The following is a 19666-nucleotide window of genomic DNA, read 5'->3' as shown; positions in this document are numbered from 1 at the left end:
GAGCCTCATATATACACAATAATAAGTATTGTTTTATTTCCTATCCATTTACAAATTGCGAAGACATGATTGTATTGAATGAAACTATTACAATTCATCATTGGACTTTCAAATTTCAAAATAAATCAAACAGATTTTTGTTTAGTGGATAATTTCATAACATACAACCGATAATGCGACAGGTACTGTTTACCGACGAGCGTAAAAGAGCGTACATTAGGCGCTCTAATCTGTATATAACCATAGAGTATACGATGCGTATTTGATTAAAATTGGTGTTTGTCTATTATTGAGATTTAACTTGAATGGTGATTATGAGATAATTGTACATTTTAGACCGTCCGGTATACTCAATGTATTTTACGTTGAAAATGACCAAATTTACGGAGATACCCGTCCGGTTTCCGGTTTTCAGAGAGTTCGGTTTATTCAGCATTTTTTAACAAAGAAACAGAAGGAGAAAAAACGGGACTGGCCCGACCGTCCGGAATCGGAAGAGTTCCGGTATTCAGAGAGTCCGGTATTGGAGTCTACTGTATTCACATCTTAATGGTACAGGATTAATAATAATAGCCAAATGTGAGGTTTGGGGCTCCTGATTACTGATCTTTTCAAAAGTATTCTTTCGATCAAAACAGGAGCCTTTCTAAATATATTTCAGACTGTATTAACGGTTTCGACGCAAATATAATATCGTACATAATGGGGTTAGCGTAAGAAAACGGGCAGTTAAAGTGATATTATGGGCATCTAACATTTTATATGTGTCTATCGCAATCGTTGTTTATTTTTGGTGTTTTCACTTCATATACACTATTAATTGTTAGAAATAGTATTTTCCGCCATTATCACGCCAAAACTATGTGGAAACTAAACTATAAGTACGCCTGCATTGCATACAAATTTATATATGGATCTATTTTCCAGAACCACTTATTTTCTATGATACTTCACCCAAAATGAGAATGTTCAACTGATGGATGCTATAGGGAAACATTATGGTATATCCTCAACAATAAAGGGTAGGATCGATACGTCTTGCAGAACAACATAGTTTGACCTACTTTCACAAGCGTGCGGTTCTTGTATGGCTCTGGCTACGCATATGATAAGTTATGATATAACGGCGGCATGAGATGCGTCTGGAAGAAAAACAAACGTGGAAGATATACGTTCGTTGTTCTGTGTTGGCTTTTGATAAAGATGTTAAAAGATGCCACCTGGCTTGCGATGTTAACTACGAGACATATATTTTAAAGAACAACGGTAACACACTACATTGAGTAATATAAAGAAATAGCCTGATTATTTAAGAACCTGCACCCATTTTCTGTGCATTTATACAGTAAATTGCTACCATGTCTTTAAACAAATATTTATTATGGTATACGCCCCACAGATCGATCGATATCGTTTTGTCAAAGTAGCAAACAATAATATAAATTAGTCGTTTGGGTCCTAAATAGTTTATTTAATAAACTTTACAAGTTTAAATTTAGAAAGTAAAGGTAAGTTTTTTCTTCCTATGTTCACTGATACTCTTGAAAACGCTACAAGAGCAGCATTATAGCTGTATTTTTCAGTTTATTAAACTTCTTGATTAATTAATACATGCATACTTCTAATTATGTTACAATAAACCAGTATGGCCGGTTAAAATAACAATTACCGTGAAAATACAATAAAATCAATGAATATTATGAAATGTTTACTAACGTTTGCATCGCTACATAAATTTGAAAATTCTTCTTGCATTTGTTAAGTACCATTGAAACAAAAATCTGTATTTGACAAACAAACATTTTAACATGCAATAATTTCATTATGTCAAGTTAATAAAATGTACCCGACCGATGTCGGCCAATGTCATTGCACAGTTTATTCATGAAAGAATAAATATTTTTAGTAATGCGTGACAAATTCTCGTTAATAGTTTTTGTTAAGATGTATTACTGTAGCAAAATATTGTTATTGTTATATAGTTATTATTCAAGTTCAGAATTATTATTTGTATTCTTACAACGGTTATAATTCAGTTTACTTCAAACATGAGTAAATTAAAATAACCGGCGCTGGTCAATCTTTATGCAAAGTTTTTTCACTATAAGTTACAATGCTATTCAATTAACGCGCGATAGACGAACGGGCAGTCTAATGTACAGGCGAACAAATAAATAAGGCCTTCATGAACGTGGGGTTATACAATATAATGAAAAAATACATGCGCTGAATTAGAATAGAATAGAAGTCATTGATATACACATGTATAACAATGTGTATGTTATTTCAATTCCAAAGTTCTGTTCATGTTAACATTTAACTAAGAAAAAAACTAAATTTAATGCATTTGTATTGTTTTACCTAAAGCGCCGACATTTTAATGACCAATATATCTTAAACATGGATATGTGGTGTAACAACTTCCACAAGTTGTGATCAGAATTTAAAGGATTATTCTAATTAAGTTTATATAAACACGCGATGTTCAGAAAAAATAGTTTTGCAACACTATGCTAATAACTTATGTGCCAGTGCTTATGAACATCGACACAATGTCTGTTTGGCAAATTGTCTCTGACTAGCTTTTCTATTCTTCGTTGTGTATTTATGTAGTAAAGGTTCAGCACTTGCTGATCTCTTGTCATGGACGCGTCGACGCAGTCGCGTTAGGGATCCCTACTGGGCCCGGGCCGAACCTGATTAACTTCTCCATGTATTGTTCGTTTTCGGTTTGATCGACATTTCAGTGCATACACTGTACAAGAGAAAAGAACAATAACCGTCATCCCAGCAGCGCCAAAGCCTGCCATCTTTAAGGCCACAAGCAACTGAAGAACGGGCTGTTTTTTAATTATTTCTTTACTTTTTCCGTCGATATTACACACGCAACTTGTATACCCCGAGTAAATGGTTTTCTTCTGAAAGAAAACAATGCACGATGAACGCATTCATTATATCAAATTTAGCAAATCTGATCACTTAAAACAAAATCGTGAAGGAACTCAGAAAGTGTGCAGATCGATTGTTTTTTGTACGGAATTCAGTTTCCATTAAATCATTTCAAGCGGTTATTCACTTAAATGATTATTAAATAACATACCATTGTAACAAGATCTGAAAATAGAATGCACATGTTGTTACGTTATATGTATTCAGCAGAAAAACATTAAGGTAAAATATTTGCTATCTTAACGCAGCACATGTATGTCGGTGTGTATTGAAGATATAGAAAATAGTATTTGTTTAAGATTTATGTTACTGGATCATGTTTTTTCCATTGCTAAACAGCTACTCTATACCAACGGCCTAGAGAATTCTCTATGTCTTTGTCAATACATAACAGGTTTCGTGAGACATTCAATACCAGGACCGGTATTTACGTCATGAGGGTTTATTATTTACGTTATTTTGTCCAATACAATGTACGATAACTATGTAGTCGTTTTTTTAGTTGAAAATGACCCAGGGGTTTCTGTACGAACGGATGTATGAGGTGTCGTTGCTTCTATTGTCAACTCTTTCGTCACTTAACAAGTAATTTGCGTTATAGCGTCAGCTTTAGTGGTCGTTTCGTGTGAAGTATATGACTCAGTGGTTTTCGTGTGAAATGATGTTACGGTTGATTTACCTTCTCTTGTCAACTCTTCCGTCTTGGAACAAATAATTTTCGTTGTGGCTTCCGATTTAGTGGTCAACTCGTGTGTAGTGAATGACTCGGTCGTTTCCGCGGTACCTGATGTTTCGGTTGTTACTCCGGTCGAAAGCTCTGCTGTTGTTGTGGAGGTGGTTGCTTCGCAGGCAAGTGGATCCTTACCTATTCAAACGTTAACAGGATAGTCTGTGCAAATGTCATATGACCCAACCATTCGTAAAAGGAGTGTCAACAGAATTCACATGTTTTTCCAATTTCCGACATCATCGATATTTGAAATATGTATCTGTTCACCAACATGACAGATGTTATTGCAATCTTAAGATTTATTAACGACTTCAATTTAATTAGTACACGTTCTTAAACTAAATTCGTCAGGAAAAGAACGTATGAACTGGTTATGTTCTACTTGCAGTTTTTATAATTTATGGTATAGTATCACATCTTTGGTAAACAATTATGTATATTTACACGCAGGTTGAATTATTATTTAACAGTTGTTAAACAAAACGGAATACACTCAGAACGTATTTGACTTTCACATATTCTATTAGCCATATTAGCCATTGTCCGAAGATAAATTTCAATATGAGTCCTCGAAATATAGATTAATTGGAGTTAGAAAATTGGAATTTACAATGTAACATACAGTTACATAACATTGATAATAACTCGGGACCGTGCACAAAGTTCAACACTAGGGGTAAATGCGGGGATAATTTTCAATGTGCGACCTCGAAATATAGATTCAATGGAATAAGAAAATTCGAATTTACAGTGTTACATGTAATTACATAATATGGCTAATAACTCGGGACCGTGCACAAAGTTCACAAATATGGGGTCAATTCGGAGATAAATTTTAATATGAGACCTCGAAATATAGATTGATTGGAATTAGAAAATTCGAATGTACAATGTAAAATGTAATTACATAACAAAGCTCATAACTCGGAACCGTGCACAAAGTTCAAAAATAGGGTTTAATTCAAATGTAAAGCCTCTATAACGCTCACAATCAACGAACAATTGCGTAAAGTATTTCGTAAAATAAAGTTAACACCTAAACAATCAGTGTTCCTTATAGCAATAGCCACAATTCCAACGCTACATGTGGTATGATTACATAGATTTATGTACATACTAATGCTCGTTTTTATTTATTTGTGACACAAGTCCTTTTTAATTTCCCGCGAATATATCTATTCATACGACACACGAACACTAAAATGGTACATTGTTAGTAAATATGTAAAACAATAATAAAAACGAGCTTTTTGTATCTACAAACATCTATTTACCAGACCACATCTCGCGCTGAAATTTCCGCAATTGCCATAAGGAACAATGACGTTTAATTGTTTAGCTTTATTTTACGAAATATTGTACGAAATTTTCGTTGATTTTGAGTAGTAATGTTACTTTCAGATAACGTTCACATATCATCTCCTTAAGTTCATCTACTTTTACTACTAAATATTTGATAATGCATTGTGTCCCATTATTCATTTTACATACTTAAACTTCAAATAGCAAATCATATTGATATTTCATAAACTTCAAGATTAAACTAGTGATATTATGGGCATTTTTCACTGTTGAATTGAGCTGAACAGAATTAACAGGTTAAAAGAGTTAGTTAAAATGTGGTAACTGACCAATTATCTGCAACTCATCTTGCTACCAGTTGTTTATAAAAATATATGTTGTATTCGATATTTTATATTACTCACTCAGTCCTCTGCTCTAAGCCGAAATGATCCGTAAAACGAAATTGTGTCTTTGTGTGGTATGAACGAATCTGCACTAAAACTAAATTTAGATTCATATCGTACATCGAATTATTTCTGACGTCAGTTATCAAAACGAAAGTACGCTTGATATTCAAATGCATTATTTTTCTCTTTCCAGGATATTGTTTTAGTATGTTGATGCTGCATTAACAAATATAAGTGTATATGAAGTGAAAAGACCAAAAATAAACAACGGTTACAATAGACACTTATAAACATAGCATATTCTTTTAGATGCCCATTATATCACTTTAAGACTTCAATTTTTTCATAATAATAAAATATCAAATAACCCTGCATACATGTTTCTATTGAACGCAGCCATAAAAGCGCGTTTTAACATACACATGTGCATCTGTTGGTGTTCTCGTGTTTGATTATCTTTGTAAGAAAGAAATACACGAAGTATTTAAATGACACCACCAACTTGAATTTTATAATCTTGTCCACTTACAAATTTCACAGTTATCGCCTTCGTATTGATTTGGATTTATCCCGTCGTCAGTGCAATAGCAGTAATAAGGTACCGCGCTATCATAACAAACGCCATGTCGACATGGATTAGGTGTGCATGGATCTTTTCCTACATACACACAAAAATAATATTATTAACAACTCTGTACCCGTATAAAGCAACCTATAGAATAATGCATTCCAATACATAAACTACTAGTACCGGGGCTACACTGACATGTTAGAAGGGTGTTCTGCGAACTTGTTTAAGTCGATCATTCAAATGGTTCTACTTTACAAAACAAATGAGGCGATCTTATTCAAACAGAAAAATGTCATGCTAGTATATCTAATCAAACTGTATTATGTTAAATTTCCCATCCAATTTAGCGGAAATTGAATGTTGTTAACCATATATAAACACACATTATTTTTTCCGAAAAGCAAATTCTTAGTATTAAATAATTTTTACTATAGTAAAAACTTCTCACCTACACACACAGTTGTCCGAGTATAGATTAAACTTGCTGTACAGTAAAATGGTATTATCGTGTATATGACCTTTAAACACTTCATTTTGTTAAACAACAGCTTGAAAGGAACATGATATGAGAAAAGTTTGCAGCAAATCATTGACATGAAGTGACTTTCATCATATTACATGGTGATTTAAATGAGCAGAACGTAGCGGAATATGTTAAGGGCAATGAAAACGCACCACACGCGATGCAGGTTTTGAAAAACGATATTTAAACAACGTCCCTATTTTGTTTTTCGTCCAAGCACATACAATATTTGCATTTACAGGGTGTAATGCGTTATGTAGATGCACATGCTGAAATAACGCTGGTCGATTTCGCTCGTCACTCTGATGTATATGCTATGCGTACACTTGCAAAACACACATCGCGTCTACTTTCGCAACCAAAATGAAATACCACTTGTGCAGTGAATCATATACGGAAGTATTGTAAGTCTCGTGATAACTTTTGTCTTACCTTTGTCACAATATTGGCCCGTAAAATCATTTATACACTTGCAAACAAAATCCCCGGTAATCTTGTCTGAGAAGCATATGCCGTCATTTAAACATGGCTTTTGCAAACATGGATCTGGAAAGATCGTATACAAACTGAGTATTAGCTTACGTTTCCTGGTAAATGATTCCGCATTCTTAGCAGAGTGTTTAAGAGATTGACATGTTGACATATTCCTAACATTTGTCATATTTTCCAATACATGAAGATACATGGTATATATTGGCCCAAAGTAATATTATGATAACTTTACTAAAATATATTTTGGCTTTGAATGATAGTTACATGAAATAAGATATATATATATATATATATATATATATATATATATATATATATATATATATATATATATATATATATATATATATATAAACCTTTCTGTTCCACGGCTTTATTCGGCTAAGGATATTCTTATTAATGACATACGTACATAACTACACACATAAATATACATTAATTAGTAGATTTAAGCCTATACATACTATTGGTTAAGGTAAAAATCATTTGTGAGCATCAATTAAGATTTGTGAATGCGATATTTTATTTACTTACCAGGAGGTACGTAATCCATACGAAAACACAGCACGTCGCTGGGATTCCTTTAAATTAAATAGTCGCTATGTAAAACATATCTTACAATAATGGTTTTGTTTTCAAAATGTAAAGTTGCCATATAATTTAATGGTTTATTAACGAAGCAACGAGTCATTGTGATACCAGTTCTTGTTCCTTTTGCGAAATCCATCGTATCGACAATTATTCACATTTTATATATAAGTCAAATAATAAGACAAAATGCAATATATGTGGAAAATATGTACTCTTTTACACGTCAAATAAAGTGAGACATATATAATGCATGACCATTTGTTAGCCTTTGGCATATTACGCCAAGTTATATCAGCTAATTCTATGTTCTTGCAAAGTATTTTGCCCCGTAAAGTTTTTGTATTTGCACGCATCTATTATCTATCAGTTGAAATCGTGCGAAACAAGCAATCTGTATGACGTGAATATGTTGACGCTGATAAGAAGACATTATGTAATTTCCGTGTAAAAACTTATATTATGTAGTGTAATTCATATCATACCATAAATGATTTACCTTGTGTCGTGTTACATATGAAATATTAAAACGATACGTCTCATTAACGGCTTTTGATAAATATGAAACGATTTATTGCATAATTGCGTCGTAAGTGCACTTTGTATATATAATTAAACACGTGAATGGGTATATTTGCATATCGAATCTTCAAAAGTCATTTAAGAGTTTTTTTATTAATAAAACAAATAATAATACAGTTAATACGACATAACTTGTTAAATATGTAAACGGACGACTTATATCCCAGTCATCGGGGGATAAATGTTAAAGTCGATTGAAGGCGAGTCTAGTATCATAATAAGACTATAAATCCATGCATTTACCATTTACATTTGCATATGAACAACATGTTATTATGATTACGTAAATAAAGCAAGTCCATGACCCACATCAATGTATTGATATGTTTATAACTTGACTACCAGACGATTGATAGGGAATAAATAACTCAAATGTTTGCCAAAAATACATGTTTTGAGATTTTCTTTTTAACCTTTGCATGTATGTTTAACTATAACTGTAAACTGTATTCCACGGCACAACTTTAAGATTTATCCCTTTAATTTAGTTAAATCATACCCTTATTTAGTAGTTTTATGGTTTTCGTTCATTTCACAGATCAAGCACACATAAATACTTAATAAACCGCTTTATTTAAGCAATGCTCAATTTGCTTATTAAATTAAGTCCATAAATAGTTGGGTTTAGAACGAAACAAATATAGTATTCTGTAGTTCTGAGCGTTTTAAATTAGTATTTCCTACTCAGATCGACGCCATTTATTTCAGCGAATTGTCTTATTATTTAACAGTGAGGTGAAATACCCGAACCCAAGTATGATATAGTTTAGAATGCGGCATATAAAGCTCAGAGTACAAATTGATAGATTTGACTAGTTCTGAGCCTAAGTCGTACCAAATCCGTGCCTCAAATACACACCACGTAAAAAATGTATATTTAATAATAAGTTTTAATAAATGTAATTTGATTTGTTTAATTAAATGTTCTTGGACAATTTTCGAAATAAGCATTTATTCTGATAAAACAAGAATTATTAACATACAAGATAGCTAGTCTAATCTGAACAAGTATCTCTCGATAATGCAGTGGCTACCGTTAACCCATAAGGGGGAAGTAACCTATGCGAGGAGACATACAATACCATATTACAAAAAAAAGCCGTTCGCATCATGCTAATTATTGAATTACCCATTAATGTCCTCGGCCTTCAGACAAAGCTTAATTTCCTCTGCAACCAGGTGTCTGATATAAAGATCCGATCGGTACGTTTTACTTGTAGTATTGTCCGGAGAAACTGGAGTTATGTCCGTGAAGTTAACACGACTGTCGATTATGCTTATATTACTGACCGGCCTGCAATATTATGTATACCATTATATAAACGAATGTTATCTTATAAAAAATGATAAGTATCAAATTAAATGACCAACTTAATATGTTACTATCAAATCTTAAAGAATATATAAAATATTGACAAACCTGGAGGAAAAGACGAACACTGGTATTATGCATGTTGCATTAATTGGACATGTGATATTCTCACTTTGAGAAGGCACGTTTATAAAATGTGGTCGCCCACTCTGTATGAAAATACAAATAAAGTATGAATGCCTTCTAACTCACAGGCATCGTAGCAAGATAAAACATCGTTATGTATATATAAACCAAATAAATGCATTCGTATTTATGAAATAACTCACAGAATTCGTGGGTTGCGAAAAGGTGAATTGGAAGTCTGGAAAAACAAAAAAACGTCAATAAATCAATGCGATCTATAGTAATTAACTCTTGAACGAAAACACATGCATGCATGCACGCATGCAGTAGCATTCTCGCGAATAAAAATGGGCTGAAACTTAACAACAACATACCTAACTTGAGATGCTTTAATAGAGGTGTGAATCACGAAATAAAAACTTACCTATGTATTCAATTAGAAAGCATAGTAACTCTGCAGATTCCACCCTGTAAAACGCAATAAAAAAGGTTAACAAGTGACAAGGTTTTAAAGATAATTTGTCCTATGAAGACTTATTACTCTGAATATCACATAAGTGTTCTCAAATTATATAAGCGATATTATTGTATTTCTTATGAAAAAGTACGGCATCAACATTTAATTAAGTGGTATTGCGTTTCAAATAAACTGCTATTATTAATTATTGTATGCTCAATTGATTATCCGATCTAAACGATAACTTAACTCGACGAATATTGTGTTCCCTATGTATATTTATGTTACAAATAGTATACATATAAAAGGTGTTTACATGTTCTGGTCAATTGCAGTAACGCACACAATCGACTTTTTTGCCTGAGAAAATTGATCCGCCCAGTAAACTGTGGCGAATGAAACATCTGTTTTTGATGGATCCCGTTGAACAATGCTTGATTTAAAGTGGTTACTGTCGCAAATTAAACGTAGACCATCTAAAGGACTGAAACGAAAAACAATAGTCACACAGTTAGAACCAAAAAAGCACACCTCGACTGCTAATGTCAACTGAAATAAAACAATCTCAAAAGAAGCAACACACTTCTTTGATCTGTCGATGGTTATAGATGCTGAATATGTAAACAATAGCATTGCTTTGACAACATACGCATACTTATTCCAAATAAATACATCATAATCAATATTTAAAAACAACTTGAAATCATCTTACAAATGACAAGTGTTTCCTCGTTTATTAATGTGTACCGTTTATACGGCTGTTTGTTTGTATTCCGCTGCCTATAAGATTGCTTTGTGAATTAACGGAGCTTTTTGCATCTGCGCTCCGGTAAACAATTTATGCCACCTTATCGTTTGTATATGCTGGGTTTGTTCGTAATGAGTACTGTCATTTGGTAAACTTCTCTCATTTTAAATGCTTAATCATCGGCAATTTAGTACATGCCTGTATAAATATGAATTACGTCTTTTGTTTGTAATACACTTGATATTGAGTATGAAAACAGGAGCGTATTTGTTGCATGTAATCGTACCGTGATTTACTCGGCAGTAGCGGAATATATCTATTTACATAAAGTCATATTCGTCTGATATGAAAATGATGAAAGTAAGATTTGCTGGCATTTCTTTTGCCTTGAACGGTGCATTTTCACTTAGCTAGCAAAAATAGTTATCACGAATTTTTTTAACCGATTCCGATCAAGCAACTCTCATGACAAACACCATATACGTATACACCTTGTTCCTGAGTTAACATAAATGGTTGTTTCCCAACTTGCACCTTTGAAGACTACAAACTGGTGATTTGATCCGTATGTAGGTGGTACAAAACGTGGAGTGTCCAAGGATTGAACAACTTCTACAAGAAACTGAAATTAAAAAGACAGCATCGCATCAGTCATGTGCAATACAATACGGCATGTCTATAACGAAATAGCATGTTAATTCTTATCAATCTGATATAACGTTAACTTTGTTGTTGTTATTCCCTGTTGATTGTCATGTTTTCAATAGGTTTTAGATTGTATTAACGATTTGAAAAGAAAGGGATTGGCAACACATCGACCGTTCGTATTTAAGCGTTTACAAATTGTGTCGACCTTTTTACCTACGTCGCCCGGATTTTGATTTGCATTAGAAGCTCTAAACAAATTTCTTAATGTTATTGCCAAATACAAAATGCATACGAGTTTTGTTTCGCTCGTTTCTCTCTGAATGGACTAATGGAATAAGTTTCATCAAATCAACAGTACGCATTCAAGATTCGACAATTGACATATCCGTCAAATATACCGAACATTTTGTAAATGAAGCTGTTTCCATCCAGATAGTGAATAGACAGTGACATTCAAGAGATCACAATTATCCGCTGTACCATGCCATCCTGGATTCGTATATTATTGTTTGAAAAAATAATATGTTAAACGTCTTCCTATATCAAAATGGAATCTGCACAAAACCAGTAAAATGCATTTGCTGCAGGGCCAACGGACATGTGCTAATTCAAATCATTGAAGTTTGTGCTGTAACAAAAGCGACCTTGAACAGAACTACGTTATGAACAATAAATACAAAAACCTACAACAGCCACGGGCAAGCCGCAGCATGGCTGCAAAGCTTACCAGAGACTTACTAAGATTATATTGACGATTATCAAGTATTAAAGTTAACACCAGGCTAGGATTAATTGAACATGTTATGGTAATTTCTACGGAAAAATGTTTGTTAGAGTTATCAATATGTATTCTAGCAGTTGCTAATTTCGACCAAGTTCCTCACCTTGACAATAAGTTGACTACCAAGTCAACTAAACTTGAAAACATGTATGTATATACCATACCGGGTATTCACATACAAATGATTTTATTGTTATATGATGCATTAATGTAAACTTAAATATTTAAGTGTTCCCTGTTGTATGTGTATACTGAACTAATTATATATCGTAGTGTATTAATTAATAAAGACTTAAACTATGTTTTATAAAACTTAACTCTGTCTTTGTTTAAGTGTCTACATGTATAACTTTATTATGTTTTAAATGTCAGATTTTCTGGGTGGGAAACCAATAATTATATCAAATGTTTTAGTTATTTGTAAGATTTATTTCATTCTATATACATTATCAGAAGAGAAATTCTCATCCGCTAGTATTATTTTTTAATGCAAGTTCCCAGTTTTCCATACGATACAGGACAAAGCTAACATCATCATCATTATCATCATCATCATCACCATCATCACCACCACCACCATAATCATCATCATCATTATCAGCAGCCGCAGCTGCAGCATTTTGGGGGTAATGAGGGACGACGACAGAGATTTCCTCCGCTAGTCAGGTCGATTTAAACCTGGCAGTAGCTATATTTGGAGACGAACGTCTACTTTTTATATTGTTTTCTTTCTTACGTTGACTTGGTTTTGACATTTTACCACGTTACCAGACACGTGTATGTGTACATGGCCTGTGCTCAATGACACGTGTGATGAAGGTCGCCGTTGATACCGTCGGGGCTCTGTGTGTCATGTTCTCGTCGTACTCGTTAGTAGTATACTCCTAACAGGAGTTTCCAATCAGTATGGCAGTCTTCGGAGGTTTCCTGCACTATTCTCTCAATACCAAGACTTAACAGGACGGCGCAGAACAGAGATCCAGACGGAAGCCCACAAACGTGCTTAATAAATCTCCCTGACGTCCGTTAAAAAAATTTGGCGCTGCAGGCGTTTCCGTAGAGTTATTGGATGGCTTGCACCAGCCCTTCGGTAATGTTAAATCCTCTCCGAACCTGCCATTCGATGAAGATGTGGAAGAGCTCACGTTGGTGTTGCAGTTGTATTTCAACGATGAATAGTTAAAGATATGTTTCACTGCGTTCCGACCAGTCTCTAAGCCTTACTTTTAAGTCGGTTGAGGATGATGCGTAGCATAAAATTTGCTGGGATGACTGATGAGGCCACTCTTAAGATATCAAGATTCTAAGTTATACTCTCGTGTTTGCATGTGTTTGACCATGCGCCGAGTTTTGAGAAAAAGAGGAATATTGGAGCATCCTTTCTTTGTTTACACAGTTCGTGTTAATCAAGGTATGTCCTATTTTTGTCTTGCGAAGTTCCTACTTTCTTTCAGGTCAAGTCCTCAAACAATTGGTTTCCAAGAAATCGGGTTTGGAAACTTGTATTGAGTAGCTTGTTTGAATTTTTTATGCATAGCAACCGAGAGGAATATTTAATTACCGAATGAATAAGTACATAGTACCAACCATATGGTTATGGTTCATTAATGATTAATATTGCGGCTAATTTAATTAATTGATAGATGGTACTAAAACCAATTTATCCAAATATTTCTTAGACTTTTCACCAATTCTATATATACATATTTTAAGGTTAGAAAAAGATATACCTGCACGGGTATTTTACTCAAAGTTGAGCCATCATCGTTTGGTGTGAAAGCACCAAACTCAATGGGATATCGCGGGAAGTCCTTTACTGTAAGAACAACAGGAATCACCATGCCTTTTATGAAGTTGTTGGATGTATAGGCCTCAAATGTGACTGAACAAGCCTGAAAAAACAATACATCAGAAACATCAACGATATTAGTAAATAGAAAGAAGGGCAAAAAATATGTATCATATTTAATGTTTAACATTAAACATAACACAATTCAAAGCATTGGGGTTATGAAAACTTAAAAGTAAACGTAACAATTGACGACATAGAGATCGCACAGCAAACACACTGAACCGAAACTGGATAAAACCAGGTATATCGCATTGGGTCGATTGATGTTACTAAACATTTGGTGTTCAAATCGGTTTGATGGCGAGTCTAATCTAATAAATATTCCCTTATGGTTGTACAGTGCCGATGACTTGGATGTTTTTTCTTGTTGGTTTAAAGGACGCTAACGCGTCGAATCACTAGAACAATATAAAAAAGAAAGATATTATGTTATTCAGCGTGTGTGTTCCTTGTTGGTGTTGAATAAACCGAATTTGTATAGACCTAGACAAGTTAAGGTTTCTCGTTTCCTTCAAACTCTACAGGATACCAGAAGTATAAATCTGACGCAATGAGGTGCCAACACGAAATATACGGATCTCTACAACGAGATACTTAGTATCATGCAGTCTTTTATTCGGGTACAAATGTGTCTTACGTTCGCCCTTATTTAAAGAAAGGCTTGACAAACCCCTATATGATATTCCATTAAAATATAATAGGGGCATAAAATACATTTTGCCAAATATAGTAACATTTGATACCAGGATGGCACACAATTGCCAAAATATTAAAACGTTATAAATTTACTACGACCAAAAACGCTTACCAAATGATATGTCATCCTTAAAGTTACAAGGTGCAGCTATTCAAGGAAACCATCAATACTTTCACATTTAAACATGCGATTAAGCAGTATACTTAAATAGGAATCAAAATACTTTTGGACTAGTTTATTTTCATTTTAAGTTTAACTTTCCACTGTGTAACAATGATTCTCATAAAAGATGTACAAAGTGATTTTAAAACAAAATCTTCACATGAATTATAACGCTACAGTAATGAAAAAAAAAAAAACATTTTCCTGAAAATCCCACCACACTATGCACTGAACAACGCCCAGGTTTATAAACGGTTTGGAGAGCACCGTGTATAAGTTTAAAGACACCCACAGGATGGAAATGTTTCTCAAAAAAATCATGTATAAACACTATTGTACTGAATTTACAATGTATTTAATTATGTTAAGCTTTAAAGGAACTATACGCATTTTGTAAATTATGTAATTGTTTTCTAAATGCATTTGCAATACGCTATTATGTGTACGGAAATATATAAATCCGTACCCCACTTATATGAATTCCTTTCATGTCCGGAGGTGGAAACGAAATGCCAAAGCTCTCAACTCCAGATGCCGGCTTGCAAGACAGAAAATCGCCATCATCGTCCACAACAGGAATTGTAATCGTTGTGTTGTGCTCAAGCTGGATCCTTCAGATGTAATTTAAGAAGACGATAATGTAAGTAATATTAAAAAAAAATGTTAACTTAATCATTATTTGTGGTCAACACATGTTGATGCACAATTAATAAATATAATATAAAATGCGATAAAACAGCAATTGCATATCCTTAATGAGTGTGTATACCGTACTGAATAAAATCGATACAAATACTTAATAGATTAATTAGATTCAAGACTGGGAGTTAAACAAATAAACTTATTAAACACGAACAACATGACGGTTTTATCAAGAAACACAGTGTCAATAAGAAAATCATACTTAAAAACAACGACTAACTAGACATATATCTTTATCGATACAAGTCTCGGGTTTATTTGTATAGCCCTTGTTCTAAAATCGTTTGAAACTGGGCAAATCATGTCCTTTTTCCAAATGGATTTTTTTGCCATTTTTGAGACATGAACACTTGCAAAATAAAAATTAACAACACTCAGTCGCGGAAGAAACAAAATCCACTAACAATAGTTCGATATTTGTTACCGATGTTCAATTCCTATATTTATTTTCTACAAAATAACACAAATATTTATGATTATTAAGAAACTCATAAACAATAATTATTTGCTTACACATACAACTTACTTGTAGTATGGTTTTGAAACTGCCCTTGGAATTCTGTTAAACGTATTGGTATCATTTCTTATATGGTTAAATAGTTTTACTTGTAAATGCCAACGAATAGGGTCACCCGGCTTAATATGGCTATACCAAAACTTTCCATCAAACCTAAAATACAAATACTATATATGCGCCGTGCTCTGTGAAAAGGGGGTAAAATGCATGCGCGTAAAGTGCCGTCTCAGATTAGCGTGTGCTGTCCGCACAGGCTAATCAGGGACGACACTTTCTGCCTTAACTTGATTTTTGCTAAGAAGAGACTTTCTTGAAACGAAAAATATCAGAACAGCGGAAAGTTTCGTCTCTGATTAGCTTGTGCGAACTGCACTTTACGCACATGGATCAAACCCATTTTTCACATAGCACGGACCATATAGTATATTCGTTAGTTTTGGTAGAGTTTCGATATTTAATTCACGAGTGATCAGATAATATAATATGATCACAATTTGCGAAACAGCTACTGCAAATATATTTGTCTTATGATCACGATTGGAAGTTAATAATCTACCCACGCCAACACATTTGCTTTTAATGTAATGCCTTGTTTCATTGTTAATCAATGGCTTAAGTAAACTGCAGAACAATCGACCTCAGGACGTAAATACAGTCTTAATTGGACCTTGATTTAATAAGTTTTGATATGTTTTACAATTAAAGTTACTTGTTTGACAAGTAAATTATCATTTTGATATCTCAGACATTACAGTTGCTATTCAAACATATTGGTTGACATTGCGCCTCTTTACATTTAGGTGGATTAAAGATATATTACATATATACTTACACTATATCCTCCTTACTTTCGGGAGGTTGTAGTAACGCGTAAAACTTCATTGAAAGCAATTCCCATGTTTCAGTTGTGCTAACGGCAACAACATGTTCCGTGTAATTGGATGTTATATAAAGGTCGGAAGTCTGGTGTTCTGAGCCAGTTTGATATTCAACTGTAAAATTTCCAAAATAGTAGAAATCGTTATTTTTGTTTTCAATAAACGTACGCTGAGATGTTGATGAATTGCCAACATCAATCAGACTGCAAGTGGGCCCACATGGTCCGGAGCCCAACCTCCAGCCGGTCATGACGTTAACTTCAGCCTGAAAGAATAAAGCAACTAAAAGAAGCATAAATAAATAAATTATGACACCTGCGGAAACGAAAAAAAGTAATTTGAACTGAACTGTATATGAATATGCAACCAATAAGTAATTTATTCGATAGATGGATGAAGTCTAGTTGTTTTGCAAAAAATTATTTTTTAATTATGTTCTAAATTAAAAGGTGTTAAGGCTTGAAACAGCAATCCTTTCGGAACATATTGGCAACGCGGAGTTTCAAGCTTGGGAATAACACCTCGCCGGAAAGGCAAACACGTAAAGACTTATTTATATCCCTAATTATTAACTTTACTAGAAAAATTCTTTGATTCTACAATTGGATACGCATTTTACACGTTGCGACGATTCCGCGCGATTTCATGCTCGCATAAATTATGGATGCAAGCAATCTTTCTTCATAGCAATAATGATTATTTAAACGAGATTTCAAATTTTCAATGGGAGTAACTTGTTTTCTGCTCATTAGTTATCGCATGTCACGGTTTAAACAACATGTTAACGTCACAGTCAAATGATTATAAACTACATACCAATATTTTCCCTTTAGTGACGTTCGTTAACACAACGCTCATCGTTGCTCCGTAAAATTCAGGTTTCGAAGAGGCTTCTGGCATAAAGGCTAGAATACATGCTATTTTGCATAAAGATCGAATCATCCTTGTCGGTATCATCTCTAATTTCCTAAACAAAAGATATACTAGTATTTACTGTTTATATGTAAAATGCTAATATATTGTTTCATAATTATTTCATAAATTATTTAATAAAACCGTATAATGCATATTTATCAAGACAAACGATGATGAACACGTTTACAACTAGCCATGAGTAATAACTTTTAATACACAAGTCTACTTTATGCCCTACACATTTATAAAAACAAACGGTATTGTCCGCAATTATTAATTATTTTTTATATTAAATATACACTTACTTGACTAAGTATCACGCATTTGCTTTGGGAAAGAAAAATAAGTAGATTAAGGCTCGATGGTCTTTTCCAATGATAAAAGAGTCTTAATATGATGTTTAATCATCAAGAGAGGCAGCAATGTGTACTTTATTTAATTTACAATATCCATATCATGTAAAGATATCAAATATCGATTTAGTCCAATAAAAGCATAGCTTGACAATCATGGTGATTTTAATTGTAATCTGATAAAGCCATCCAGACAACTTTATTAGACCATCGGATTAGTGTCTCGGTGAGTACATCTACAAGAGTTTCAAACTTCAGCACGTTCGTCTCAGAATGTTTCTGTTGAGGCAAGTCTTATCGCTATAGTCCTGCTGGCAATCTTCTTAAACACACTACAGACCTTATATAGCAATACTGACATGTTCACATGGCTTAAAATGATGAAAGTTAAAGCAAATTCAATGGAATTGAGGAATAATACACGATCGTAAATGTGTTAAATTTAATGTATAAAACTGTGTTGTTTGATTGAAAACAGAACCTTTCATACCAATATCATGCTTTATCATACCACCGCATTAATATCTGCCTGATATAACGTTGCCTGATATATATTTTTATATCATGGTCAGGAGGAAGTTCTTATATCGGTCAATGTTTGGAGTTACGTGGGATTTGCAATAAAGTCAAAAATTTATATCAACATGAATCAGGTTCAACAAAACAAACAATTTAATACCAAGAGCGTACATGTTTTATTCTAGTTTAAAGTCATAAATCACAAACACATTTTTTTTTTTAAATCACCATAGCCCGCACTGCAGAAGTTAAATGACGTCATCAATTGGACAATAAATCATAAATATCGATAAAGTCAGTGCACTCGCAAGTGTTGCACAAAAGTCAAGACAAATGATAACTGTATGATATTCCTCAACTATTTATACAAACGATTTAACACGCATATGTCAATATTGACACCATCATCAAAATGTCAATGTCAATACACATCTCCAAAATGGGGTCTCCAAACTATTCGGTGAAAGTTGTTCTTCGGTTATATTTGTCGCTGCAGACCATTCCTGATCTCCAATTCAAGACGTTTATAATTAAAGCGGTTGTACCCTTCCCATTCGTAGTGCAAACAACTTTTTTTTTCTCTATACGATGTTTATAATAAGCGATTATTCGTGTCGTCTTTTCGAACGCCGTTGCTACATGTATGTCAACGTGTAAAAGCCGGCTCATCAAAATCAGCGGGGATCCGTACATTTTAAATTTAAAAAAATGGATTGTTTTGCAGATTTTTAGGAAAATGTGGTATGATAAACAGAAAAACAGGTTACGGTCCCATCGTTTTGTAATATATCAAGCTCGGCACGAAAAAAATAACGGCTCGGCAAGCCTCGCCGTTATATTATTCTAAGCCTCGCCTGATATATTACAAAACGA

The 19666-nt window shown here is 33.6% G+C and overlaps 1 protein-coding gene across 1 annotated transcript; it reads right to left on the bottom strand.

The window, feature by feature from the left end:
- Positions 1-1571: 1571 nt before the first annotated feature.
- LOC127869293 (uncharacterized) lies at positions 1572-18391 on the bottom strand. The gene is made up of 18 exons (XM_052411733.1): positions 18227-18391; positions 17823-17973; positions 16961-17271; positions 16138-16281; positions 15376-15520; positions 13929-14090; positions 11261-11391; positions 10338-10505; positions 9989-10032; positions 9768-9802; positions 9547-9647; positions 9256-9420; positions 7491-7537; positions 6897-7010; positions 5900-6028; positions 3629-3814; positions 3101-3114; positions 1572-2918 (listed from the first exon to the last, which is right to left on the bottom strand). The coding sequence occupies exons 2-18, from the start codon at positions 17961-17963 to the stop codon at positions 2667-2669; spliced, it is 2289 nt and encodes a 762-aa protein (XP_052267693.1). The 5' UTR covers positions 17964-17973; positions 18227-18391; the 3' UTR covers positions 1572-2666.
- Positions 18392-19666: the final 1275 nt, after the last annotated feature.

This window comes from Dreissena polymorpha, chromosome 2 (genome assembly GCF_020536995.1).
Source record: "Dreissena polymorpha isolate Duluth1 chromosome 2, UMN_Dpol_1.0, whole genome shotgun sequence".
Lineage (NCBI taxonomy): Eukaryota > Metazoa > Mollusca > Bivalvia > Myida > Dreissenidae > Dreissena > Dreissena polymorpha.
The sequence above is the reverse complement of the archived record's forward strand: the minus strand, read 5'-3'. Positions and strand labels throughout refer to the sequence as shown.